At 49.1% G+C, this 27,325-nt stretch overlaps 1 protein-coding gene across 14 annotated transcripts in view; it reads left to right on the forward strand.

Annotated features, from left to right (window-relative positions):
• The window catches only part of ANK1 (ankyrin 1), a 207,559-nt gene that overhangs the window by 158,292 nt on the left and 21,942 nt on the right, over positions 1-27,325 (forward strand). For 8 of the 14 annotated variants that reach the window (XM_014736526.3, XM_070253376.1, XM_014736524.3 and 5 more), the window contains exons 22-38: positions 267-339; positions 1,104-1,127; positions 1,983-2,079; positions 3,143-3,221; positions 5,335-5,432; positions 5,535-5,759; positions 6,805-6,959; positions 7,246-7,457; positions 8,015-8,219; positions 8,580-8,676; positions 8,950-9,178; positions 10,416-10,541; positions 10,663-10,782; positions 11,967-12,045; positions 12,349-12,423; positions 13,960-14,091; positions 14,954-15,100. In XM_014736526.3, the coding sequence (XP_014592012.2) occupies positions 267-339; positions 1,104-1,127; positions 1,983-2,079; positions 3,143-3,221; positions 5,335-5,432; positions 5,535-5,759; positions 6,805-6,959; positions 7,246-7,457; positions 8,015-8,219; positions 8,580-8,676; positions 8,950-9,178; positions 10,416-10,541; positions 10,663-10,782; positions 11,967-12,045; positions 12,349-12,423; positions 13,960-14,091; positions 14,954-15,100 (2,173 nt within the window). The remainder of the gene's footprint in view (positions 1-266; positions 340-1,103; positions 1,128-1,982; positions 2,080-3,142; positions 3,222-5,334; positions 5,433-5,534; positions 5,760-6,804; positions 6,960-7,245; positions 7,458-8,014; positions 8,220-8,579; positions 8,677-8,949; positions 9,179-10,415; positions 10,542-10,662; positions 10,783-11,966; positions 12,046-12,348; positions 12,424-13,959; positions 14,092-14,953; positions 15,101-27,325) is intronic. The other 6 variants (XM_014736530.3, XM_070253377.1, XM_023630683.2 and 3 more) reach the window with 1 other exon arrangement.

The raw sequence follows: 27,325 nt of genomic DNA on the forward strand, positions 1-27,325 counted from the left end.
CCTAAGGGGGCAGCAGCAAGATGGCGTTGGGGGTAGAGAGAGGCAGTGGGAAGCTGGCATGTCCTGTTTATCCCCCATGGTTCCTGCCAGACATCAGCTTCTGGGCAGGCAGAGAGCCTCTCAGCTTTGATTTGCTTCCTTTGGGACAAACCTCCTCTCCCACCTCCTTCCTGTCTCCATAGTGATGACCAGGTAACTACTGGATCAGTGGGTGAAAGGTCCCACTGCTCTATTTGGGTTGAATTCTCTGCTTCTTCTCCTTTTAGTTAGTCAGTGACAAGCACCGGATGAGTGTCCCTGAGACAGTCGATGAGATCCTGGATGTCTCCGAAGATGAAGGTAAGGTCTGGGATTGACAGACCACTGGGGGAGTCGGGCTGCAGGGAATACCTGGGCTTGCGGCACTGCCTGGGCTCCCGCTGCTGCCAGTTGCCCTCCAGGGTCCTCACAGCACACCCGGGTTCCGAGGGTGTGTAGCAAAACTGAAGAGAACGGTTTTCTAAAGACGTTGTCTATTATCAAAACTACTCCTTTAATGTAATTTTAGCAGAAGGAAACCTCCATCTCAGAGATTAGAATATAAAATCCCATGAAGTGTTGTAAATATATGTGTGTTGGCATGTATTATTCGTGGAGTGTGATTCTACTCAGATCAACTCTCAGAGCTGTGAGGAACTTAATGAAATTCCATCTGGTGCTTTCCTGGGGCTTTGAACGAATAATAATCTGTTTATTTAAAATCTGGAAGAATTCCTTTTAATAAGCTGCTCTTCTGACATGATGGGTCAAAGTTTTCGGTATATCCATTATTGTGAAATTACTATAGTTTTAACTTCTATGAGCCACAGAGTGCTTGTGGCACTTTTCCTGCCCCAAATAAGCCCACTTCCTCACTTGAGTTTGAAGGGACCCCTTGTGATATAAGATGGCGGAGCTGGACCGGATTATCTCTCCAGCCACTTCAATCTCAGTAATTCAGTGGTTTTATAGCTTTGTCACCTAGACAATTAAAGCTCTCCTGTGTCCCCTTTGATAACATGCCTCTTGCTTTAACTGACCTCAGTCATGTCCTTCCTTAAACTTGACTCTTCTTTGCTTTCCAGGAACTGCTCATATAACTATAATGGGTATGAAACACTTTCTGTTCCCTGTGGTCCTTTCTCACGAGTGCATTTCACCCTAAGCAATCCAAGCTCTCACTAATCCATTCCTGCTTTCCGCCCTTCTCCGACGGCCAGCGCTCTCTAGCCGGGAGCTTGACTAAAACAGGAACCGTACACGCATAAGACCCATGCCCTGGCGGGTAGCTCCTGCCTGTCCATCTCTGTGTGTGTGCCCGTGCCACTGTGTTTGTGAACATAACTGCATGAGCTGTTGTTACTCCATTCTGTCAGCTCCAGACCATGAAGCCAGGACACTGCTAAGTGACAGTAAATGACACTGCAAGGTCAAGGGCTCCAACTCCAGTCCAAGCAAGGAGAGAGGCAGACTGGGTTGCATACACAGTTTGAAACTCTTTATAGTGGGCTGAGGAAATAACAATGAGGTTTCTGCTGCCATGGTTTCAAAAAACCCTACAGCCCTTCAAAATGAATGGGTTCAGTTCCATTTTAGTTCATTCTTCTGTAGTGTGTGGTGTGGAAAAGAACAGAAAAGATCCTTTCTTTGGTGTCATTGCACACCCTGCAAGGGCTGTTTTGAAGAGGAACTAGTCAAGCTAAGAAAGTTCTTTCTGGTTGTATTTTTTTTCTTGTACAAAGCCTGATACAGACTAGGATGTTAGGAGCTGGCTGCCCTGCTCTAGATACCAGGGCTGGAGGAACAGGACTGGTCAAAAACATTGCTAACGAGCCACTTCAGGCGTCAGAGACGTTCCTCCACTCCTTGGGAGCCAGCATTGAGGGGAGGCGCAGGAAAAGCACTTTTTAAAAAGAAAGAGGAAATCTCCATCCTGTCACTCACTTACACTTGTGTGGTTTCAGGAGAAGAACTTGCTGGCTTCAAGGCTGAGAGGCAGGATTCCCGGGACATGGATGAAGAGAGAGAGCTGGTGGATTTTGTGCCGAAGCTGGACCAAGTGTAAGCACTGCTTCTACCATGGATGGCCCAGGTCCAAGCCTGGAGCTCAGAGTGGAAGGATTCCAGAGCAGGGAAAGTCATGAGAGGGCCAGGCCCCGGATGTGCCACTGGCAAGGGTAGAATGCTGGTCAGTTGGACTGTGGGTCCAGCACTGAGGATGTCAGCTCTGCACCTCACAGCATGCTGTCGGTGGTGTCTCCCCTCCTCTTCTGGGTCCCCAACCTTTTTCCTTCCCTGGTCACAGTGTCATGTTCACACCCCTCTCCCCCTCCTGCCCTCTCAGCGTCTCATCAGAAAAATCCACTGAGGGCAATTCACATTAGAAACTGTTGCCAAGCTAAGCTCAGACACTGACCACGTTCCTCTGTCGGCAAGGCACACATTTCTCATTCCTCCCTGTGACGCTGTGAGTTATTCACTGGGCGTACATGGCACACAGGGATATTTTGCGAATAAATCTGAAAGCGACTACTTTGTAGAAACACTGAGCCCTTGATGTTTTCTGAAAAGACAGATATGTGCCAGCTTAGCCCCATGGCTTATACAAAACAGGGCAGTAGGACAAGCAGGCAGTGAAACTACAAGGCTAATTAATCGATTAGTATTTACTAAACATCAGTTAAAAAGAAACACAAGACTCTGACCCTGACCATGAAGAACCTACAGATTTGTTTGGTGGAATCAAAACCCACACCAAGAGGTCATATAGCAATGCAGAAAAAGAGGTTAAGGCCAGAGCAAGGTTCCATCAGCAAGGGCTCCAGGCTGCAGAACCAGGGTGGGGAGTACAGGGAAGACTTCCTGGAGGAGGCAATCCTTCCGCTAGGTCATGATGGACACTTGGGCTCCGGGGAAAGATCTTGAGGCGAGGGGAAGAGGCTGGTCAGTGTGTGGAGGCAGAGTTGTATTGCGTGTGTCAGTGGGGGGTTCAGGCTGCAGCCAGGAGGGTGGATTGGAGAGGTTATTAGGGGGTTACAGAGGTGTTTCACCTGGGCCTCCCGTGGAAGATAGGGGCTACTTAGAAGGATCATCCCTTTGACTTCCCAATGTGCTTGGCGCACAGGGTGGAATCTCCAGCCATCCCGAGGATTCCTTGTGTCACACCTGAGACAGTGCTAATCAAATCTGAAGAGCCGGAACAGGTAAGAAGCAGCATTTCTCTTACTTTCCCATTTGTAGAGAGCAAGTACCCCGGACGATGACTTGAGGTCATGTTTTGAGATGTTTTGAGATGACTTGCGGTACGGTAGGAACTAGTACTTGAAAAGCTCGCAGCATTTACCAAGCCCTTCAGATCTGCGATGGCACATGTTCTTTGTAGCCCCCTGTGCTGCTGGCATCCTTGTTATCCCAGATATTGATGACATGTGTCTCAGAGGCCAACAGAGTCGTGAGTGAGGCTGAGAAATGACTCCAGAAGTTCTGGCTCCAGAGCCCGTGTTCTCACGGCCACAACCCTGAGCACCTGCTCTCTGCACCCACAGGGGCAGAGGGTGGAGAGGGAGCCTGAGGCTGGCACCAGCTGCGGCTGTGCCTCCAATGAAGCTGCGGGCGAGTCACGGAGCTCTGTGCTCCTTTTCGTTAATATCTGTATAAAAGGGGACAGTTTCTGTCTCACCTTTCTCACGGAATTCTTGGAAGCTTAAAATACCAATGCAGGTAGAAAGGGGATGTCAGAGAGCTGTTCCCAGTGTGGGCTTTAATCATGATACTTCCCTATTTTGTGGCTTCCCTGGATGTCACCTGAATTTGTCTAAAAAAGGGTGGGGTGGCTTAAAACCATTTAATTCCCCTGAGTTTAATTTTATGCCATTCAGCACTTTTTTCCAAGGCAAGGGGGTTTTCTAGGATAAAAAAGAAAGCAGCGTGGTGTTTGCGGGTTGGAAATGACTGCCCCTGAGGCCTGATAACTGAACCAGGCATGTCTGTTTTCCGGCTAAGGCTGGTCTCTTCCTCTGCCACTGAAGGGGTATATGTCTGAAAGCAGCAGCCGTGGCCCTGCACCCAGAAGTAGCATGCGGGGATAAGCCACCCAGGAAGCTGTCCACTCAGCCTGCCAGGCCGGGGTATATCACAGTGATGTGATGTTGCTGTCACTCACTGGGTGGCATTTGGGAGATACAGTCAAATATGGCCCTGGTACTGCTGTGGCACATTCTCTGGATGCTGCCAAAGACAACAGTGAGAAAGCAGCCGAGTAGACGTGTTCACTTAGGCGTCCCGTGGAAGATAGGGGCCACTTGGAAGTTCCGGCTCTTTGTGGTCGGTAGGCCTGCTTGACTAACCTATTCTCTTCGACTCCTTGCTTAAGTCATGAACTCAAGGCAGGAGGTATTTACTGGATTCGTACGATGCGCCTGTATAGAGTTTGGTATAGGAGGACCACGAGACCCTTACCCGCCTCCTAGGAGCTGGCAGTCCAGCTGGGAACGGTGGACTCGGATATGTGTAGCCAGTTAGCACAGAATGCAGGAAGGGTAAATATCGGACTACTCAACCGTGTGGTGTGAATTCCTCCAGATTAGAGTCAACGGGAAAGATTCATGGAGGAGGCGAGAAATGAGAAATAAATAGGATGGGACCAGCGGAGGAGAGGGATGGGCATCTGGACCAGTGGGGACTGGGGCCAGATTCAGCCCCTGCTGGCTTTCATGAGTCCTTGTGACATACAAGGCCTCGTGAGAGACAGCCCCATGTCCCTGCAGTTGCAATGTTACTGGGAGGCAGGGACTGTCCCGTTTGCAGATGAGGAAACAGGAAGCCCCCTGGGGGCGAGGGTCTGTTTTATTCCCCTCGTGTTCCTCAGATGCTCCAGGACAAGCAGCTTGCCCAGAGCTAACAGCTAGTAGGCCATGGTACAGGAGTCCACTGCCAACTCTAGGGAGAAAGCCAAGCTTCCTAGAGCAGAGGTTTCCTTTCCGGGCGGGCTGGAGAACAGGGTGGGTAGATCTGCCGTGTGCACAGTGCACGTGGGACTGCAGTGAGGACTTGCTCCATCAGTTCTGAAGCTCTATCCCAGGGACTTGAGCCAAGGAGAGGCCATGACGGTAGGGGGAGGAAGCCCATGGTTCCTTTTAGACTCCAGGAATGCCTTGTCCCAAGGGTCAGTGGTGAGAGTGCGGGAGCACTTCCTCCATTGGGCCACTCAGTTTCTGGCAACAAGACGCTCACCCTCAGCTGGCACGCCCTCAGCTGGCCCAACACCAGCACCTGTGGCCCCGGAGTGATGGGCCTGTTGGCCTCTCTCCTCCTCAGGCATCTAAGGAGTATGATGAAGATTCACTCATCCCCAGCAGCCCGGCCACAGAGACCTCAGATAACATCAGCCCGGTGGCCAGCCCTGTCCATACAGGGTGAGTGACCCCCACAACGGGGTGTGCAGATTGTGGGCCGCCGCTCTCCCCACCTCAGAGAGAGTGCACAGAGGCCCAACGTGGATCTGCCTGTGCCCCTAGGTTTCTGGTGAGCTTCATGGTGGACGCCCGGGGAGGCTCCATGAGGGGCAGTCGTCACAACGGCCTGAGGGTGGTGATCCCCCCTCGGACGTGTGCAGCGCCCACTCGCATCACCTGCCGCCTGGTCAAGCCCCAGAAGCTGAACACACCGCCCCCGCTGGCCGAGGAGGAGGGCCTGGCCAGCAGGATCATTGCGCTGGGGCCCACGGGAGCCCAGTTCTTGAGGTGAGAGGTCGCTCTTGCTGGGCGTGCATGTGCAACATGTGTCCCTGGCCTGGCCTGCCCTGCCCTGCTGGCCCGCCACAACCACCTCAGCAGCAGACACCCAGAGTCACGCAGCGACAGGGCAGAGTGGGAGGCCAGCCCCGGAGCCCATGCCATCTTATTGCTCTCCTGTCCTGACGGGGGAACAGAACCAGGAGCTTTCATTCCCCTTCCACGGCCTGTTCCTAGCTCCACGGAAGAGACCACAGCCAAGGCGGAGCTTAATGCTCTCAAATCTCGTGTGACACTAGAGAAGGAATGGAGAAGACCCTCAAGGGTTTAATTATTTCAGCTCTAAAACGATCTTATTAGAAGTCAGCCCTATAGCGTTGCCCTCAAGGATGAGATTCACAGGCCTCAGAGGCCCGTTCCTCCCCTTTCTGAAGCAGATGGGTCCGTGGTGCTCTGTTACCCTTCAGGCCCCACGGGCTGTAATGTTGGGACAGGCACCCTGCCTTCCTCTCCAGCCACGGCCTGCCCCGCTCTGAGCAGTCGCCGACCCTTTGTCAAGCAGCCTGCAGATGCTTTCAGGATGAGTTTCCCTTTAGCTGCAGTCCTCAGAGCCCATTCTGAAGGAAACGTCAGTATGGCCGATTGGTAGAGGAGCAAGCTGAGGCTCAGAGATGTTCGGTCCCCTGTCCAGGGATGCCAGGCGGGGTTCTCGGGATCAGGCCCAAGGGCAGGGTTATTTGGCTGAGCCTGGGCCCAGTGTGTGGCTGTAGCAGGAGAACCCCTGTGAAGTGAGACTGAGCCCTGTCCATGGTCACTCGGGGCCTGGTGGTGGTGAGGGACCTCGAGGCATCTCAGGAACATGAGGCAGGTCTGTTCGCTGTCAGGACCTACCCGCAGGTGGGGCCCCTGCTGTGGCTGCAAGACTCTTTCCCCTCCAGGCAGGGACCCACTGCCCCTGCCCCCTGCTCCTCTCTCTCCGTGCCCAGCCACCTGCCCACAAGGCACACACACCTGCATCCACACACCTTGCCCACCATTCGCTCTGTGCCCTCAGCCCTGTGATTGTGGAGATCCCCCACTTTGCCTCCCATGGCCGTGGGGACCGCGAGCTTGTGGTGCTTCGGAGTGAAAATGGCTCTGTGTGGAAGGAACACAAGGACCGCTACGGAGAGAGCTACCTGGATCAGATTCTCAATGGGATGGATGAAGGTAACCGGGCCCGCCTCCTTCTGGAAGATGAGATTTGAGGTTACACTTTAGGGGTGGGCTGTCAGGTCCGCCTGGAGTTTGGAAAGCCCTGAGAGGCTAGAGACAACCCCATCTTGTCCAGCTCTGAGTCCCTAGGGCATCAGAGTGGGTGTCTGTCCCAAGTGCCAGGGGCCTGGGGAGGGGGCATGCACTGGGAGCCAGGATAAGGAGGCTCTGGTGACACAGTGGTGGCTGAGCCTGTGCTCAGCATGACCAGGGCAGGCAGCACCGTGCCATGTGATTCCAGAGCTGGGGAGCCTGGAGGAGCTGGAGAAGAAGAGGGTGTGCCGAATCATCACCACCGACTTCCCCTTGTACTTCGTGATCATGTCGCGGCTCTGCCAGGACTATGACACCATTGGCCCCGAGGGCGGCTCTCTGAGGAGCAAGCTGGTCCCCACGGTGCAGGCGACATTCCCAGAAAATGCTGTCACCAAGAAAGTGAAGCTGGCTCTGCAGGTGACACAGCACGCCACTTGGACAGAGTTCGCGGAGGGTGGAAGGAGTTCAAGTCCCTAGGAAGATGACCCTCTTCCCCAGACATCCCCCCTACTTTTGTCCAGTGCCTGAAAATTCCAGTTAGAGATTTGACCTTAAAGCTCAAGAGGAAGTTGGGTGGGTGGGATAAGGCAGCCGCTCCCTGCTAAGCTGCAGAAAGGCCCAACCAGCTAACGTGTTAAATTGCACGGCCAGTACGCTCAGCATGAAGGAATTCCACATGGCTTCCTGGAAGGGCACCTGATGCTGAGCAAAGGTGGGACCACCCCGGGAATGAGGGGCAGCAGGGAAATGGGGAGAAAGGGCTCAGAAAGGAGAGCTAAGCAGTGACATCAGGCCAGAGGCAGACCCTGGGGTCAGCGAAACAGATCTGCATGGTCCATCGGTAGTAGTGGGACCTCCAGAGCAGCCTTTGCACTCTGCACAGATGGTCTGCTCTCTCCTTGGGGTCATTCTGCCTCCTGTCAATTAGCCCCCTGCTGCTCTGCGGCTGAGTGTCCCCCTCTGGCACTTTGCAGGCCCAGCCTGTACCCGATGACCTAGTCACCAAGCTCCTGGGCAACCAGGCCACGTTCAGCCCCATCGTCACAGTGGAGCCACGGCGCCGGAAGTTCCACCGCCCCATCGGGCTTCGGATCCCGCTGCCCCCTTCCTGGATGGACAACCCGCGGGACAGCGGGGAGGGGGACACCACCAGCCTGCGCCTGCTCTGCAGCGTCATTGGTGAGAGGTGCCCTCGAGTCTGTCCCATCTTCAGGGCAGTGGCAGCTCCTTCCTGCTACGCTGGGGAGACAGGAGAAGGTGAAGCCAGCAGTTACCTGGCATTTTTGTTGGCTTCCCTGGGGGTCAGCTCTTCAAAGGGAGGGAGGAGTGATGCGTCTGAGTCTAGTCTGGCTCTGTGGAAGAGCCCTCTGACCCCTAGAGGAGGGGTCCTGCAGGTTGCTGGGAGGAGAGCATAGGTGTGCTCAGGGCCGCATCCAGATGTGCTAGTCTCTGCCTTTGACGCTCAGCCTTTAGCATTTTGGTGAGTTCTGTGTCTGCGTTCTGGAGACATCCCCCAGCCCGTCTCTGTTCCTGTTGCAGGAGGAACAGAGCAAGCCCAGTGGGAAGATATAACAGGAACAACCAAGCTCGTGTATGCCAACGAGTGCGCCACCTTCACCACCAACGTCTCCGCCAGGTGAGATGCAGCCCAGACAGCCCAGGGGGCTTGTGGGCCCCACAGTGTGGGCCCAGTGCTGCCTCTGCAGGTAGCCATCCTCATGCCACCGCCCACCCATCCCAGGCATGAGCCTGAGGGTCCTCCACTGTGCCCTCCACATAGAAGCCTGCCCTGACCTCCGGGAGTGTTGCAGTGGCCATCGCGTGGCTTAGAGATAGCTCCTGTCTGGATGGAAAGGGAGCCTCCTTCGGGCATGTAGGAACATGCTTATAAGTAGTCTTCTCTTTTTAGGTTTTGGCTGTCGGACTGTCCTCGGACAGCTGAAGCTGTGAACTTCGCCACTCTGCTGTACAAGGAGCTTACGGCAGTGCCCTACATGGCCAAGTTTGTCATTTTTGCAAAGATGAACGACCCCCGAGAAGGGCGGCTGCGCTGCTACTGCATGACGGATGATAAAGTGGACAAGACCCTGGAGCAGCATGAGAACTTCGTCGAGGTGGCCCGGAGCAGGGACATAGAGGTACAGCGCCCGGTCCCCGTTACTGGGCACTCGTGGGCCTTCCTCCATGCTTACAATGAGACAAAGCTTCTGGAGCTAGGATGGGCCACCTAGGGGCTGTTTTCCCAGGACGCTGTGGCCCAGAGGAGTCAGGAAATCCCGCCTCTGTAGGGGCACGCAGGTGGTGCCTCTTTGATCCTTCTCTTGAGAAGCATCCCAGGGAAGCTTTGCCGCCGCTCGGGGCCCTGCTGTGTGCCTCAGGACAGGCAGCAGACAGTGGGCCCAGGGGTCAGTGATGATAAGAGCTGACATTGACTACAGGTCTGTGTACCAGGTACTACTCAAAGTGCTTGACGTGTATGATCTCTCTGGATTCTCATAACTGTGTGTGCTTTTATTATCTCCACTTTACAGATGAGGAAAGTGAGGCCAAGAGAGGTTAAGTAACCCGCCCCACGTCCCACCACTAAGTGAGCGGTAGGGAAAGGACTTGTCCAAGTAGTCTGACCCCAGAGCCCCCGCTTTTCCCTGCTAGTGGGGGTTTGGATAGTGCCCAGAGGAGGAAGCAGGGGAGACGGCTGCACTAATATGTGAGGAGTGAAGAGACAGGAACTAGAACTGAACCTGTCACTGATCCCAGGACACTCACTCGTGTCAAGATGTGTAATCAGCCAGGACCTTCCCAAAGGTCTGGCCGCGGAGTCTGTGCTGAGCTTTCTTGGGGGCTGAGGGCCTGGAAGAAAGAGCGCAGGCTGGAACTCTGGAGCCCTGCCCTAACTAGCCAACTCGGTTGTTCCGTTTGGGCCTCAATTTCCTCAACTGTCAATGGGTTCATGATAACTTCTCAGTTGAAAGCATCATAGGGATCCTTATATTATGAGTGAGATTAAAATATAACATAGTCCTTCTAGCATGTCTCATAAATGAGACATTTTTGGACAGGTGTAATGAGGTTTGTTTCAGAAGCCATGGTATGCTATCCTAGTGGAGTTCTAGAATACTCTGATAGCAATCCTGATCAACTACGCAGGGATATAGGAAGACTCTTGCTTATCACAAAATCCCTTGAAGTAAGGAAGCATGATCTTGGAAATAAAACCTTTCCCAAAACAAGTCATGGATTTCTCAGAGCACGTGCCCTGGGCCTCCTGCAGTAGAAAGGGTGTGTCGTGGGGAAGGAAAGACCCAAGCTGAGGGGCAGACAGGGCATCTGGGCATTTCTCCCTGACGAGCTGTATTTGCTTTTCCCTTCCTACAGGTTTTGGAAGGAATGCCCCTTTTTGCAGAACTCTCTGGGAATCTGGTGCCTGTCAAAAAAGCTGCCCAGCAGCGGAGTTTCCACTTCCAGTCTTTCCGGGAGAACCGTTTGGCCATACCTGTGAAGGTGCTGCATCCTCTCGCCGACATCTCTGGGTCTAGAAAGTTTGGGAGGCAGGATGCCCTAAGCCAGCCAGCCTGGTGGCCTATGGAACGCTCCCCTGAATCTTCCTGTTGTCTGAATTTAGGTGAGGGACAGCAGTCGAGAACCAGGAGGGTCCTTGTCATTTCTGCGCAAGGCGATGAAGTATGAGGACACCCAGCACATTCTCTGCCACTTGAACATCACCATGCCCCCCTGCACCAAGGTGAGCTGCCCCCTGATGAGCACCCTCGGCCAGAGGTGGGTTCGCCTGAGAAGGTCCTAAAACAGACCCTGAGTCAAGCGCTTCCAGAGGGCTTCCTCCTGTTGAAAGGCTGCCTTTGAATTCCCCGACGCACCATGGCCTGGCAAGGAAAGCATACCCTGGCCCTTTCTGCAAAGCTCAGGAACAAAATGTCAGTGTCAGGTGGCAACGTGCGTGTTCATGCTGTGGGCCCTGAGCGCTCTAGGGTCCTTCCCGAAGGTTAGAAGGAGCTTGAAAGGCACCTGCCCGGCCCCGCTCATCTGAGTCTCTGAGCCTTAGGACTGGGTGTCGAGCCGCTGAAGGTTTCCCAGCCATTTAATAGCTTTGCTCTTCTCATGGACTTGCTTATCTTCCCCAGGGTGCCAGGCCCTCAGCAAAGGCGTCTTGGCCAAGTGTGTTCATTTAGCACTACCTGTGAGGGTGTCAGAGTCACCACCTCTAACAGGGACTCTGGAGGGCTCACGTGTCTCCACGTTTTCGTTGGTGTTGTTTTGCTGTTGTTTGAATCATCAGCCTTCCGTGCCAAACTAGAAAAGAAGCAAGGATCTGTTCATACAGCTTTGGCTCAGTTTCTCTTTCTGTCTGGGGTTAGGGTGAACCAACTCCTCTTTCAAAACAGGATTTCCTGCAGCCTTGAGCAAACCTCTGGGCGCTTTTCCACCCAGCCGGGCTATTCAGCCTTGGGCTAGCATCAAAAATGAGTCTTTTGAACAAAAGGAATCCAGAAAGAAAACTTTGGTTTTCTTAAGCGCAACCCCAGCTCCAGCACTTCTTAGCTGAGTGACCTTGGGCAAGTTATGTAACCCCTCCATGCCTCAGTTTCCTCATCCATGAGATGGGAATGTCAATGGTACCTACCTTGAAGGCTCTTGTAGCAGTAAGCAGGGCCTGGCGCGTGAGAAGGCCACGTGAGTTTGCCGTTATTATAACGATGAATAAAGTATGTGAGTTTCATCAGTCCCACTCCCTCCCACGCCTTCCCACACTTCTACTCTTTGTGTTGAGGCTCCAGAGAAGTGGGGCTACTCACCGTGTACCAGGATGGCGTCACTCCCCACCCCACAATCTGCAGGCTCGAATGCCCTTCTCCCAGAAGGGAGGAAGCCTGAAACCCAAAGCACCCTTTCGTGGTCTTTCTTCTGCAGGGGAGTGGAGCCGACGACAGGAGGAGGACTTTGACGCCACTCGCCCTGAGATACAGCAGTCTCAGCGAGTCCTCCCCAGGTATAAGCCTTAGAGCCCGCTTTGTGACGGTGTGGCTCCCTCCCCTTCCAAGGAGGGTGTGAGTAGGCTCGCTTCCCCTCACCCTGACAAGGGATCCGCGTCCACGCGATTTACTCAGCCCATTAGGGACGCAGCGTGTGGGGCCTTTGGCTTGGGGCACGACCTGACCTTACAGGCTTAGTAATCAATCCGGTGTATGCTGAGTCACCATGTGACTGAGCATCCGCCTAAGGTCCTTTACTCACCCCTGTCAGTTCTGTGTCCCACCAAGGCAACTAAATGAAATCCATGGCATCTCCCCAGGCCTCCTCAGCGGGACAGACCGAGCAGATATGAAAATGGCGATTATATCAGAGCACCTTGGCCTGAGTTGGGCAGGTGAGTCGGGGAATTTGAGGTAGAAAAGCACTGTGCCTGGGTACACCTACCTCTCCACCTCCTCCCCGCTACTGAGCAGCCGGTGAAGGTCTTTCTGACCTGCTTTTTCTCTCCCTCTGTATCTGATTTGTGATGGTCTTGGACAAGTCTGTTGTCCCAGCAGTGCCTTCAGGCGCCCCTGGAGAGCGGGGCCCTCCCTCCTCCACGTCTGTCTAGTTTTCATCTGTAAGAAAAAATCAACTTTTACATTACAAGAGACCTTAGAATTGATCTAGTTCACCTCATTTTACAGACAGGAAAACTGAGATCCAGCTAAGTAAAGTGACTTTAGTTGTCTAGCTAGTTAGTGACAGAGCCCACAAGAACCTGCCAGCGATAACAAACACACAGACAAAACACGCGCCTCCGTCTGCCCGTGCCCTGCACCCGTCCTCCACACGCTGCTGCCCTCAAGGCTGGCTCTGTCAGAGGAAGGGGCGGAGAAAAGGGCAAGCCTCAGAATGCTTCATGAGCCCCTCTGGCTGTTGCCGGAGTCTACCAGAGGTCCTGACACCAGTCAGGGGAGCTCTTCTTTGAAGTGAGGCAGTGGGTGAAGTAAAGGGAAAGCTCAAATGTGTTTTCTCAGTCACAGGCCCTCTAACTTAATTCTCCTTCCTCCCCTCTCCTTTTTTGTTCATTTTTATGTGAATGGACTCCCTTCACTCCTTCCCTCTACAGAGAGGGCTTCAGACAGCCTCAGAAACCTTAGGGAGAACTTGCTGAAAGGCAGTGTGATGCGAGGTCACAACAGACGTTCAGGGACGCTTCGTTCTTTAAGCCAAAAAGGAATGTCTCCTGCTGCTTCTCGGTTCTGTGTGTGCTGCCACGCGCACATTCTGATTCTCCTCCGGTCCTCCTCGTCCTTGAAATTAGACTCTGATGCTGTTCTCCCTTCAAAGCACCTGTGAGAAATAACAGTCGAGATAACGGGAGGGAGAAAGCTAAGATTCTGTGTTATCGCCTTGCATTTAGATGGTAGCTTGTATTTTCATTTCGAATGTAATTAATGCCTTTCCCTGAAGAAAGGTAAATACAGAAATGCGTGTCTGTAATAATTGCTCCTTGGTGGAAAATCGGTGGCCTCCTGGTGCAGCACAGACGGCGCTGGCGTGGGCATCAGCAGATGCAGCCCCACTCTGGGCTCTGGCACCAGCTCGTTCATGACCCTAGATAAGTGCTAACCTTGTGGAGAGGCTCAGTCTCATCGTCTCACATTGGCAGCAATGAGAGAAAGAGAGGACATTCATTCATTCCTTCACTCACTCATTCAAAACCTATTTACTGAGCACCGCTACTCCGCCCCATTTTCTGGGCCTACAAAGGTGTAAGTGTCTGCATAACACCAGGTATTTCTCCGTAAGAAGCAAGACCAAATGCAGAGGGAGACTATTCTTTCACTGCCAGTCCTCCCCCTGGACTCCCATCTGCAGCGGCCTCTGTGGGAGCTGGGCCGCGCTTGGGCCCCACTCAGACCCGGTCTTGGTTCTTTGCTTGCAGAGCTGGCTCGGGAGCTGCAGTTCAGCGTGGAAGACATCAACAGGATCCGCGTGGAAAACCCCAACTCATTGTTGGAGCAGAGTGTAGCCTTGTTGAACCTCTGGGTCCTCCGCGAAGGCCAAAACGCAAAGAGTCAGTACCCTTAAGCTGAGGAGGCCTTCTCTTTCCCAAACCCGTGCCAGGACCTTCTCTTCACTGAAGGAGTTCTTCCTTCAAATTCCATGTGTGGTGTTGGCCTTGGGAACAAATCTCTTTGTCACTCTCTGTCTCTGTCTCTCTCTCACACAGACATACACACACACACCTCTACCCCTCTCAGGGTCACTGGGTCTCCTAGGCAATCCTGCCAGAAGAGACTACCAGGCAGTCTTGGCCTCGGTCTTTTTCCTGTCCTCAGAGACTGAGGTCGCCATTGCCGGGGGCCCCAGATGACAGCAGGTGTGTGGGGTGTGGGGCTTCCTGCTGAATTTCCCAAACAAGTGAGGGCTGTCCTCTCAGGGCAGAGGCTGGGGGAGCGACTCCTGTCTGATGCAGTGCTGTGCTCCCAGAACAGCTTTCTCTCTGACCTGGATGGAAGGTTGTCTTGTCTGTTCAGCTCCTCCTCACCAATTTCCATCCTCAAAACACGGAGAGGAAATGGAGCGTTTACATTTGCATCTCAGCTCAAGGAGCAAGCAGCCGGGAGCGAGGATTTCACAAGGACAGATCCACGGCTCTGGTTGTCTTGTGCCCCTCTTAGATTCCGAAGCACGTCTTCCCGGGGTGTGCAGTTGGCTGCCGTTAGCGTTTGGAGTCTGTTGGAGGGAAACAGTATCCTCCAAAGAGGCAGCTTTGTTTTGATTCTGACAAGAAAAGGAGGCCTCCACGTTCTGAAAAAAGGAATGCCCTCCCGTCTCCCATTTGCCTCCGGCCTGGCTTTCAGAGCCCAGCCCCCTCGCGCCCTGCCGCCTGCTGGTTAGACGCCCTCGCGAGCGCCCCTTCCCTCTGCCCACAGTGGAGAACCTGTACGCGGCCCTGCGCAGCGTGGACCGGGCCGAGATCGTGAACATGCTGGAGGGCTCCGGCCGCCAGGGCCGCAACCTGAAGCCCGAGCGGCGGCCCGCGGAGCGAGACTACTCGTCGTCGCCCTCCCAGGTGAATGGTGAGTGTCTCCCGGAGGAGGCGGCTCCCCGAGCCCGGGCTCCGTGGGCTGTGCTGCGCTCCCCCTGCCCGTCGCCGAGGCTCTCTGCAGCTCTGCGCAGCGCCCCGTTTGGGCTTCAGTGTCCCGGTCTGTAAACGGCGACGGTTGAGAAGCAAAGGGCTTGGAGGTTCTGGCCCACGATCTGGTGTGGGGTAGCTGGATGCTGGTTTAAAAGTCCTATTGCCGCCCGCTCTGGGAAGCTGAGCGCGTCACTTTTTTTTGAGTCCAATCTCTCCTTTTCTCTCTCTCCCTTTTTTCTCACCCCATCTCTTTCCCTTCACTCTTTGATGTGGGTCAGCATGGCACAGAGCCCCCAGTGTGACGGGGCATCTGGGGGGGCCCTGACCTTTGCCCTCAGCACCCCGACTGCTGCCTCTTGAGGACCACTTTCCTCGAAGCAGCAGTGGAAGTCGCCGGCCGCACGAAGGAGCCGGGGCTGCGGACCGCCCCCCTCCCCTTCCTCTGCCCCCTCTCTGACCAGCGGGCGCTGCGAAGGAGCCGAGGCCCCGCCCCGGGGGGGAGCCGAGGCCGGCGCTCTGGGCCCTTCCTTCTTCTGGAGTGCACGTGCAGCTGAGCTAGCTCCTCTTCTTTAAAATCAGCAAGTTGGATCAGATCCCTAAGTCTTTACAGACCCTGAAAAAAACAATTTAATTCTGTGAACTCCCTTCCTCTGGTGACTAATATATCACCCTGACAGCTGCATGGCTGCTGTTTATCCTCCCCGAGCTCCTAGTTTAATGGCCATCCAGGGCCATGCACACATGCGTGCGCTGTGTGGCCCCTGTGGCACGGGACATGTGCCACGAACGGGTCCAGGCTGGGCTGGGCACCGGGCCTTCTTCCACCGGGTGGAGCCTGTGCACACGAGCCCCTCACTCCTTTCTCTCTCCTGTGTCCTGTGTCTCCTGAAATGGCTGTCTAGCGGCCCTGGGTGCAGGGCTCATCCTCTGTTGATCAGGTCCTGTTGCCTTTCTCTGCCACCTCTGACCTCACCTGGACCTCTGGTCCGTTCGTTCTCTCGCACTGCCTGTCTCCGCTGTCTCCACCTCGGCCAGAGGTCTGAAAGCCGTCAGCCTCCACAGATGCATGTCCTGAGAGACCCCCAGCCCTGCCCCTCCACGCGTCTCAGGCATGTGTGTGCGAGTGTGCACGGGGGCTGTCTGCTCCCAGGGGAGGCTGCGTACCATGCACTGCTCACTCTTCAGATCGGTGCAAAGGCTGCAAGGCAGTGGCCACGGCCCTCGGGGACCTGGCTGGAGCATTGTGGGGACTGCTCAATAGACCAGCTCCCTTTCCCAGAGGAAAGAAGGGAGGGCGGTCGAGGAATGCTGCCAACTGCGGGAAATCCACGTGGCAAAACTCTCCTCCTTTTCTACGTCTAACTGATCGCTTGGTTGGGTTTCTTAACACCCCCAGCGCTGTTTCAATCAAGTCAAATCAGCACATTTTGGGTTTTGTGCCCTGGTTATGTACCTATGGGACAACAGGCTGATGGAATTACATGAGTATAAACAAGGCAGTTACAACAATTAAAAATCTGTCAGAGGGATAGATCCCATGTTAAGTGTTCTAACCACAATAACCATTCTTTAGGAAGGCAGTTACAGACCCAGGCATTTATGAACGTCTCGGTGGCCGCAGCTCGCAGCCCCAGGCAGGCCGAGAGACTCTAAGGCCTAAACAGAGTTCTGAATCCCTGTGTGGACTGGGGGTGTGTGTGCGCCCTGGCGCTGGTGAAGGGGGCTCTGTTTCAGTGGGTCAGCTCATTTGGCAAATATTTTTCTAACATCTTCTACCTGCCAGGGCCTATTCTAGGCAAGGGAGATAAAGCACTAGTCAAAAGACAAAAAAACCCCAAAACTGTACCTTCATGGAGCTTCCCTTCTGTTTGGAGTCAGACGATAGCCTAATATGTCAGTGAGTTATCTAACGTGCTAGCAGCTTACAAGAAGTGGTGTGGGAAAAAATAGACTTGAGGGCCGGCCCGGTGGTGTAGCGGTTAAGTGGGCACGTTCTGCTTCTTGGCGGCCCGGGGTTCACCAGTTCGGATCCCGGGGGTGGACATGGCACTGCTTGGCAAAAGCCATGCTGTGGTAGGTGTCCCACATATAAAGTAGAGGAAGATGGGCATGGATGTTAGCTCAGGGCCAGTCCTCCTCAGCAAAAAAGAGGAGGATTGGCAGTAGTTAGCTCAGGGCTAATCTTCCTCAAAAAAAAAAAAAAATAAAAAGACTTGAGTAAGAGGGATCAGAGTGCTGGGGTTGGGGGACTGAGTAGTAGGGTGGGAGGGGGTGGCAAAGGCTAGAAGGAGATGTGGGGATGAGCCATGTCAGCATGGGGAGAGGGCATCAGACAAGCGTGCAGCCATGCGGTGATCCTGAGGGGCTTGTGCCTGGTGTGTTCATAGAACATTGAGGGGCCCGAGGGGCTGGGCAGCAGGAGGGAGGAAGAAAGGGCAGGAGCAGGGGTCAGAGGGCACAGGTGGCCGGCTCTTACGGACTGTCCTAAGGACATGGGGTTGTAGTTGGAGTGAGACGGAAAGCCTTTGGAGGCTTGGACCAAAAAAGTAACATGATCTAACTTGAGTTGACAAAGGGTTCCTCTCCTCCTTTGGTTGTAGACAGTCACTGGCTGAGTGCTGCTTTCTCTGGCCAGCCTCGCCAGCCGCCTCTGAACCCCTTCCTCCAGCAGGTCCCCGACGGACACAGGCTGTGTGTCCTACACTCACAGTCCCCCACGGCCTGAGCAGACACTCAGAAACAGGCGCCCAGCTCGGCCCATCCTGCCTTTCTGGGCACCACAATAGGCTTCTGTGTGTTTTTCCTGCCCTCTTCCCTGTCCCAGGAGGACCATCCCACATCTGGGTGCCCTTCTGGCCTGGAAGAAGGAGCAGGAGGGATCAGAGGTGGAAGGGTGGGGAGACACAGCCTCCTGGGGTTTCCCTGGCTCTCTCCTGGGCAGGGCCATGATGGCTTGTCCTGGGGCCACCCAGCCCTCTGTGCTGATGGGCACGGTCGTCCTCTGCCTCCCTCGTGCTTTACCTTGTTTCTCTGCTTGTCTGAGCTTCCTTGGGAAGCCATGGGGACTAAGGGCAGTGAGTGGTTGCTCTGTGGTGTCAGGAAAATAGAACCTGAGGTCTGTTTTCCTCCCTTCCCAGCTCCTCTTTCCATGTACACCTGGAGCGGCCTGAGCAGAAGAGGGTTTAAGTCAAAAGGCCAGTTTGCTTCTCCTGCACAGGAGGGGACTAGCTTGGGCGCTTGGGTAGTAAACATGAACAAAAAAATTACCTATAAAGCAAAGCAATAGCACGTTCCTGAAAATAAAACAGATTTCTCACATGGCAGGAAAAAATGGACATCTCCAGTATGGGTATGCTTGTCAGCTCCATTTGGTTTGATACATTGGGCAGGTTTTTTTTTTTTTTTTTTTTGGCACCTGAGCTAACAATTGTTGCCAATCTTCTTTTTCTTCTTCTTCTTCTTCTTCTCCCAAAGCCCCCCAGTACATAGTTGTATATTCTAGCTGTGAGTGCCTCTGGTTGTCCTATGTGGGACACCGCCTCCACATGGCCTGATGAGCAGTGCCATGTCCCCGCCCAGGATCTGAACCGGCGAAACCCTGGGCCGCTGAAGTGGAGTGCGCGAACTTAACCACTGGGCCATCGGGCTGGCCCCCATTGGGCACATATTAATGTCTACTTAGAAATAAACGCATTTTATTTTTATCAAGTCTTAATGAATACAGCTAGCGAAATGTGGCTTCTGTGGCTTCTGTCTGAGGGTAGGTTGTCTGTCGACAACTTGTCTGACTTGCTACTGACATTAAACTAGTAGAGTAATCATTGTCTGGGTTAGGACAGACCCCCTGGGATAACCTGAGATGAGGGGAGACCTGGGGGTGTGGGGGGGACCACTGGACTGTGCTCTGCCCCAAAGCAGTATGTATGGATGCTTTTACCCGAGTTCCCCAAAATGCAACCCCAGAGGAGAGACCTCTAGACTGAAGGATGGGTCGGTGACCCAGGTATGGCAGGGCCACATGAGGCTTTGAAAACTTAACTTAAGGGACTCAGCAGACCTTATTATGGTCTAGTCCACCCTAGACCTTGTGAGACGGTACTCATGAGGCTGTGCTCAGGCCTCAGGGAGCATTGCTCCAAGTTAGTAGTAGTCCCCACCTACACTGAGTAAGGCCACCTACAGCCTCAGAGCCAAGCTTGTGGGGGTGTGGGTGGATTAGTGGGGTCCTCTAGAGACTGAGAGGGAGCAGTGAGGCATAGCCCCTAAATACTGTTACCAAGGGAGGGGCTTTAGGGTAAACATCAGACAGGAAGTCCTGGGAGAGGGTGTGCATGAGTTCTCTTCACAGACACATTTTCATTTGGGTGAAATTCCATTAAAATGAACACCATGGAAGTTTCAAGGTGGAAAAGTCACAAAGGATACACAAGGATGAGCCTCAGGTGTCCTGTGGCCAGTAGAGCTCCCTTTCCCAGTCATGAGCAAGTCTTCCTGAGAGTGTCAGAATGTTCATCGGGCCGTAACCAAGGGGCTGTTTAAGATCCATTCTATTTCTGGCCAAGATGAGGTAACAGGGACTAAACTCCTGCTTGAAATAACTAAAAAATGGACAACTATATGAAACGACAGTTTTCAAGCCATTTGACATCAGGCAGCAAAGGACAGTGATCCATGAGACATGGGAAATAAATGAAGTGAACCCTACAATTGCCTGGATTACTGCCTGGGAAGAGTTTCTAGGTCATGGCACAGGGAAGGGAAATCCAAGAAGGCTCCCTGGGTTGAGGAGGAGTAGTGGAGAGTCCAGATAGATCACGGCAGCTAGAGTTCCCAAGACAGAATACCAGGGCAGAGACAGCTGCACAGACAGAGGACTCTGGAGATCTTCAGAGGCTCCCCTGCAGAGTTTGGTTGAGACTGATCGTTCATAGAACAGAGAAGAGTCCCATCTCAGAAATGGAGAATAGCCCTAGGTTGAGCAGTGCTCCAGCCCTGCCTACTCAACCTGGAAAGCAAAACCCAAAAGGATCAAACTATTTCCAAGTAACATAAGTGCATAACAGAACAAAGCTCAGGAATAGTTATAAGAATACAGAAATATCCAGCACCCAAGGTAAACTTGGTAAACTTCAATGTGTGACATCCAATTAAAGATTACCACACATAAAAAGAAGCAGGAAAACGTGACCCGTAATCAGGAGAAAAATCGATCAATTAAAACTGACACAGATGTTAGACTTAGCAGACAAGAATGGTGAAGCAGTTATTATAATTGTATATCGGATGTTCAAGAAGTTAAGTCAAGACATGGAAGATATTTTTAAAAGACCCAAACCAACCTTTTGAAGATGAAACTATAATACATAGGATGAAAAATACACTGGGTGGGATTAGACAGGTATTACAGAAGAAAAGATTAGTGACCTTGACAACATAGCAATAGAAACTCCAAAATGAAACACAGAAGAAAAGAAAAATTTTAAAAAGCATCAGTGAGCTATGGGGCAATTTCAAGCAACCTTGTATTTGTGAAATTAGAATTCCCAACAGAGAATGGAGTAAAAAAATATTTAAAAAAATAATAGCTGAAAATGTTCCAAATTTGATGAAAACTGTGAACACATGGATCCAAGAAGTTCAATGAACCACATACACAAGAAACATGAAAGCAATTATGCCAAGGCACATTTTAAATAAATTGATCAAAACCAGTAATAAAGAAAGTCTTAAAAGTAGCCAAAGAAAAAAAGCGTTATGTACAAAGGAACAAAGAAAAGAATGGCATCAGATTTCTCGTTGGAAGCAATGCAAGTGAGAAGACAGTGGAGCAACGTCTTTAAAGTTGACCACATCTTTAAAGAAGGGCATCTCTAAAGTAACCTAGAATTCTATACCCAGAAAAATGCCTCTCAAAAATGAGGGCAAAAAAAGACTTTGCCAGACATACAAAAGCCGAAAGGATTCATCACCAGGAGACCCATGTGACCAGCAATGTTAAAAAAAAAAAAAAAGTCCTTCAGGCTAAAGAAAAATGATACTAGACAGAAGTACAGATCTACAGAAAGGGATGAACAAGTGCCAAAAATGTCAACTGCAAGGGAAAAAACCAGAATTTTCTCTTTAGTTACACTATTTTCTCATTATTTAAATCTCTTTAAAAGATAACTGACTGACTAAACAAAATAACAATATAGAGTTGCGTTTGTAACATATGTAAAAGGAAAATCTATGACAACAACAGTAAAGCGTTTGTAACATATGTAAAAGGAAAATCTATGACAACAATAGTAAAAGAGAGAAAAATGGAATTATACTCTTGTAAGGTTCTTATACTATATGCCAAGCGGTATAATATCACTTCAGAGTTGTCTGTGATAGGTTAAGGATATATTCCATAAACTACTATTTTATTTTATTTATTTATTTATTTTTTTAAAGATTGGCACCTGAGCTAACAACTGTTGCCAATCTTTTTTTTTTCTGCTTTATCTCCCCAACTCCCCTCTCCCCCGCCCCCCATACATAGTTGTATATCTTAGTTGCAGGTCCTTCTAGTTGTGGCTCATGGGACGCCGCCTCAACGTGGCCTGATGAGGAGTGCCATGTCCGCGCCCAGGATCTGAACCGTGGGCTGCCGCAGCAGAGCACGTAAACTTAACCACTCGGCCGCGGAGCCGGCCCCCATAAACTACTATTTTAGCAACTACTAAAATAATAAAGAATTATAGCTAATACTCCATCAAAATAGATAAAATAGAATCATAATAAATAAATTTCAATTAATCCAAAAGAAGGCATAAAAAGAGGAAAAAGAAAACAAAGATAGGACAAATAAAAAAATAGAAATTAGCAGGTAATAGACTTAAAGCTAACCATATTAATAATCTCGTTAAATGTAAATTGTGTAAATACCCCAATTAAAAAGCAGAGATAGTCAGACTGGATATATAGGTAAATCTCAACTATATATTGCCTATAAGAAATGCTCTTCAAATATAAAAACACAAATTCCTTAAAAGTAAAAGGATGAGGAAAGATAAATTGTGCTAACACTAATCAAAAGAAAACTGGAGTGGTTATAGTAATATCAGACAAGTAGATTTTAGAATAAAAAATATTACCAGGGAGCCAGCCCCGGTGGCCTAGTGGTTAAGTTTGGCATGCTCCACTTCAGCGGCCTGGGTTCAGATCCCAGGCGGGGGCCAACACCACTCATCTGTTAGTGGCCATGCTGTGGTGATGGGTCACAGACAAAAAAAAGGGAAGATTGGCAGTGGATGTTACCTCAGGGCAAATCTTCCTCAGCAAAAAAAAAAAAAAGGAGGGGGGCTGGCCCAGGGGCATAACAGTTAAGTTCGCATACTCTGCTTCAGTGGCCTGGGATTTGCCGGTTCAGATCCTGGGTGTGGACCTACTCACTGCTTATCAAGCCACACTGTGGTAGGCATCCCACATATAAAGTAGAGGAAAATGGGCCCAGATGTTAGCTCAGGGCCAGTCTTCCTTAGCAAAAGAGGAGGATTGGCAGCGGATATTAGCTCAGGGCTAATCTTCCTCAAAAAAAAAAAAAAGAATATTTCCAAGGAGGAGGAAAATAATTTCATAATGATAAGTAGTTCATCAAGAGGGCAAACAATCCTAAATGTTTATACATCTAGTAATATAGCTTTAAAATACATGAAGCAAAAACTGAGAAAATGGCAATGAGAAATAGACAAAACCAGTTATAGTGAGAGATTTCAATACCCTCGCTTAATAATTGATAGAACAAATAGAAAAATCAGTAAGTATATAGAAGATTTGAACACTATCATCCAACGTGACCTCATTGACATTTATAGAACATTCCACCCAATAACAGCAGAATGTACATGCTTTTCAATTGCACCTGGAACTTATACCTTAAGATATTAGAAAAAGAAGAACAAATTAAACCCAAAGAAAGAAAATAATAAAGAACAGAATGGAAATCACTGAAATTGAAAACAGAAATAACACTAGAGACAATCAATAAAACCAAAATCTGGTTCTTTGAAAAGATCAATGAAATTGATAAACCTCTAGCCAGACTGATCAAGAAAAAGAGAGCAAAGACAAAAATTACCAACATTGGGAATAAGAGAGGTACTATCACTAAAAATTCTATAAGTAGTAAAAGGATGATAAGGAAATATTGACAATTTTATGCCAGTAAATTTGAAAGCATAGATGAAATTGGCAAATTCCTTGAAAGATACAAACTATCAAAGCTCACATAGGAAGAAATAAATAACTTGAATAGCCTTATATATGTTAAAGAAATTAAATTTATACTTAAAAAACATTCCCACAAAGAAAACTCTAAGCCTAGATGGCTTCATTGGCAAATTCTACCAAACATTTAAGGAAGAAATAACTCGTTTATAAAATTAAAAAGGACATAATACTTCCCAATCATTCTATGAGGACAGCATCACCCTGATATTGGGGGGGAAAGACATTACAAGAAAAATGAACTTTTATGCAAAAAGTTTAAACTAAATTTTAGCAAATCAAACCCAACACTATGTAAAAAAGATAATACATCATGACCAAGTGAGGTTTATCCCAGGAATACAAGGGAGGTTTAACATTCTAAAATAAATCAGTGTCTGGTTCTGCATGTAAGCAGCTTGGGAGTCGACCCTCTGACCTAACAGGTAAAAAACTGAACAGACTGAAAAATCAACAACTCTTCTAGGATCTTTAAGAGAGGCGAGGACACCGAACGAACTGCTGTCCCCAAATTGGGGAGTCTGACTGGTGAATACAGAGAATATCACTTTACTGGGACAGAGATTCACAAGGGGAAACCACCTGGGAACCAGTGCTGGCTTGGAAAACCAGGACTGTGATTAACAGATTGCTGGAGGCTCAGTGTGGACAATTCTGAGAGTTAAACGCTCCAGGGGGGTCCAGGCATAGTGGGGCCCTCACAGTTTTGTGAGATTTACCTCCAGGAGTTGGACCAGGTTCCCACAGTAAATATCAGAGAAAAATCCCCTCGTGCTTCCGGCTGGGGGAGGAGAAAAGGAACCACTGAAATATGCCAGGGTACTCTGTTCTTAACAAGGCCTGCCCTCAGGGGAAACTAGTTAACTAGAGCTTAACATGCTGGGGGTATTATCAGAGCCTAACTGACCTGGAGGAAGGGAAATACCCAACTCCAGCTCACTCTAGCCATCTTTTCCCATCTAAGGTAGAGGAAAATAAATTTAAAACACTTGTGAAGTTCACAGTCGAGAGGCACAGGCTCACTAAAAGACCTAGGTCTCAACCTAATCACAGGACTACATGACACTTCCCCGCTCCCCACACCTCACCACTGCATTACTAAAGGTCTGTCTACAGTAGTTCCTTTCACCTTGTAAATCATGTCTGGCTATCAAGAGAAAATTACAACACATACCAAAGACGAAAAGCACAATTTGAAGAGACAGCGAACATTAGAACCAGACATGGCAGGGATCTTGGAGTTATCAGACTGGGAATTTAAAACAACTATGATTAATATGCTGAAGGCTCTAATGGATGGAGTAGACAGCATGTAAGAACAGATGGGCAATGTAAGCAGAGCAGTGGAAATTCTAAGAAAGAGCCAAAAAGAAATGCTAGAGATCAAAAATACTTGGACAAAAATGAAGAATGCTTTTGATGGGCATACTAGTAGACCAGACACAACTGAGGAAAGAAACTCTGAGCTTGAGGATATCTCAAGAGAAATCTCCAAAGTAGAAAAGCAAAGAGAACAAAGACCGAAAAAAACAGAATAGACTATCCAAGGAGTGTGGGACAACTACAAAAGGTGTAACATACACATAATGGGAATACCAGATATAGAAGAAAGAAAAAAATAGGAGAAATATTTGAAACAATAATGACTGAGAATTTCCTCTAAATTAATGCCAGACACCAACCCACAGATCCAGAGACCTCAGAAAACACCAAGTAGGATAAATGCCAAAAAACTACACCTAGGCTATTTTCAAATCAAATATAAAGAAAATCAAATATAAGTTAAAAAATCCTGAAATAAACCAGAGGGAAAAAACACTTTACCTTAGAGGAACAAAGATAGGAATTACATCCCACTTCTCTTCAGAAGCCCTGCAAACAAGAAGAAAATAGAGTGAAATATTCAAAGTGTTGAGAGAAAAAAAATACCAACCTAGAATTCTGTATCCTGCAAAATTATCCTTCAAAAGTGAAGGAGAAATAAAGACTCTCAGACAAACAAAAATTGAGGGAATTTTTTGCCAGCAGACTCACCTTGCAAGAAGTGTTAAAAGAAGTTCTTTAGAGAGAGGGAAAATAATATGTCAGAAACTTGGTTCTACGTAAACTGGGCAAGAGCACGAAAGAAAGATTAAGTGAAAATGAAAACTTTTATTTCTCTTATTCTTAGTTGGTCTATAGGATAACAATTTATTCAAAATAATAATAGTAACAATGTAGTTAATTATGCATGCTTATATATATATATATCTCATATGCATACATATATACAGATCTTCCTCAACTTACAATAGGGTTATGTCTTGATAAACCCATTACAACTTGAAAATACCATTAAGTTGAAAATGTATTGAGTAAGAAGTTGAACAAGATCAGGTTTTCAAAGATTTTTTTAAAGCGGTAGAAGCCTTTACACACACTCACAGACACAGTGTTATTTTGCAAGATGATTTATGTAAGTGTGTGTGTATATTTCAAAAGTAAAAGAAAAAAACCAAAACAGCCCATTACAATGTAGGCATATTCATCCTTCAGTAAATCTTTGAAGTAAGATGGATCCCAAAGCTGACCTCATTTCAGAGTTGTGCAATTCAATGACAGACTGAACTCTCATGAATCCACCATTGTAAAGTCGAAAAATCATAAGCTAAACATCAAGCTGGGGACCATGTGTACACATACGCACACACACACGTATATACATATATTTATATATGCTTATATATAAGTGAAACAAATGATGAATGACAGCAGACAGCAATGATAGAAGGGACGGGAGGCGGGAATTAGATTATTTTGTTATTATAAGGTACTCACACAATCCATGAAGTGATATAGTATTATTTGAAAGTGGACTTGTGTTAGTTGTAAATGTATATGGCAAACTCTAGGGCAACCACTAAAAAAAGTTAAAAAAAGAAGCATAATTAATATGCTAAGAAACGAGAGAAAATGGAATCATAAAAATGCTCAATTAAAGCCACAAAAGGCAGAAAAAGAATGGAGGACAAAAAGAGGCACAAAGAATAAGGGCAACAAATAGAAAATAGTAACAAATATGGTAGATATTAATCCAACTGTATCAATAATCACTTTGAGTGTCAATGGTCTAAATGTACCAATTAAAAGACAGAGATCTCCTTTAAATATAAAGACACATATATATATTAAAAGTAAATGAATGGAGAAAAATATACCATGCTAACACTAATAAAAAGAAAGCAGGAGTAGCTATATTATTTTCAGACAGAGCAGACTGCAAAGCAAGGAGAGTTATCGGGGATGAAGAAAGGCACTGCATAATGATAAAAAGGTCAATTTCCCAAGAAGACGTAGTCCTCAATGTGTATGCGCCTAACAACAAAGCATCAAACTGTGTGAGGCAAACACTGATAGAACTGCAAGGAGAAACGGGTGAATCCACTCTACAGTTGGAGACTTCTGCACCCCTCCATTAGAAATGCGCAGATCCAGCAGGGAGAAAAATCAGTCAGCACGTAGTCAAACTCAACAACACCATCAATCACCTGGATATAACTGACATCTGTAGACCACTTCATCCAACAACAGGAGCATACATATTCTCCTCAAGCTCATGTGAAACAGTCAGCATTCTGGGTCATAAAACACACCTTAAGAGATTTAAAAGAGTAAAAACCATAAAACAAACAGTATAATTAATCATATTAACAAACTAAAAAAGAAAAATCATATGATCATCACAATAATGCAGAGAAAGTATCTGATAGATCCAACAACCATTCCTGATGAAAACCCTCAGCAAAGTAGGAATAGAAAGGAATTCACTTAGCCTTATAAAGAGCATCTACAAAAAACCTAAAGCTAACATTACACTTAATGATGAAAAACTGAATTTTTTGCCTCTAAGTTCAGTAACAAGACAATGATGTCT

Source organism: Equus caballus, chromosome 27, assembly GCF_041296265.1.
Source record: "Equus caballus isolate H_3958 breed thoroughbred chromosome 27, TB-T2T, whole genome shotgun sequence".
NCBI classification, from domain to species: Eukaryota; Metazoa; Chordata; class Mammalia; order Perissodactyla; family Equidae; genus Equus; species Equus caballus.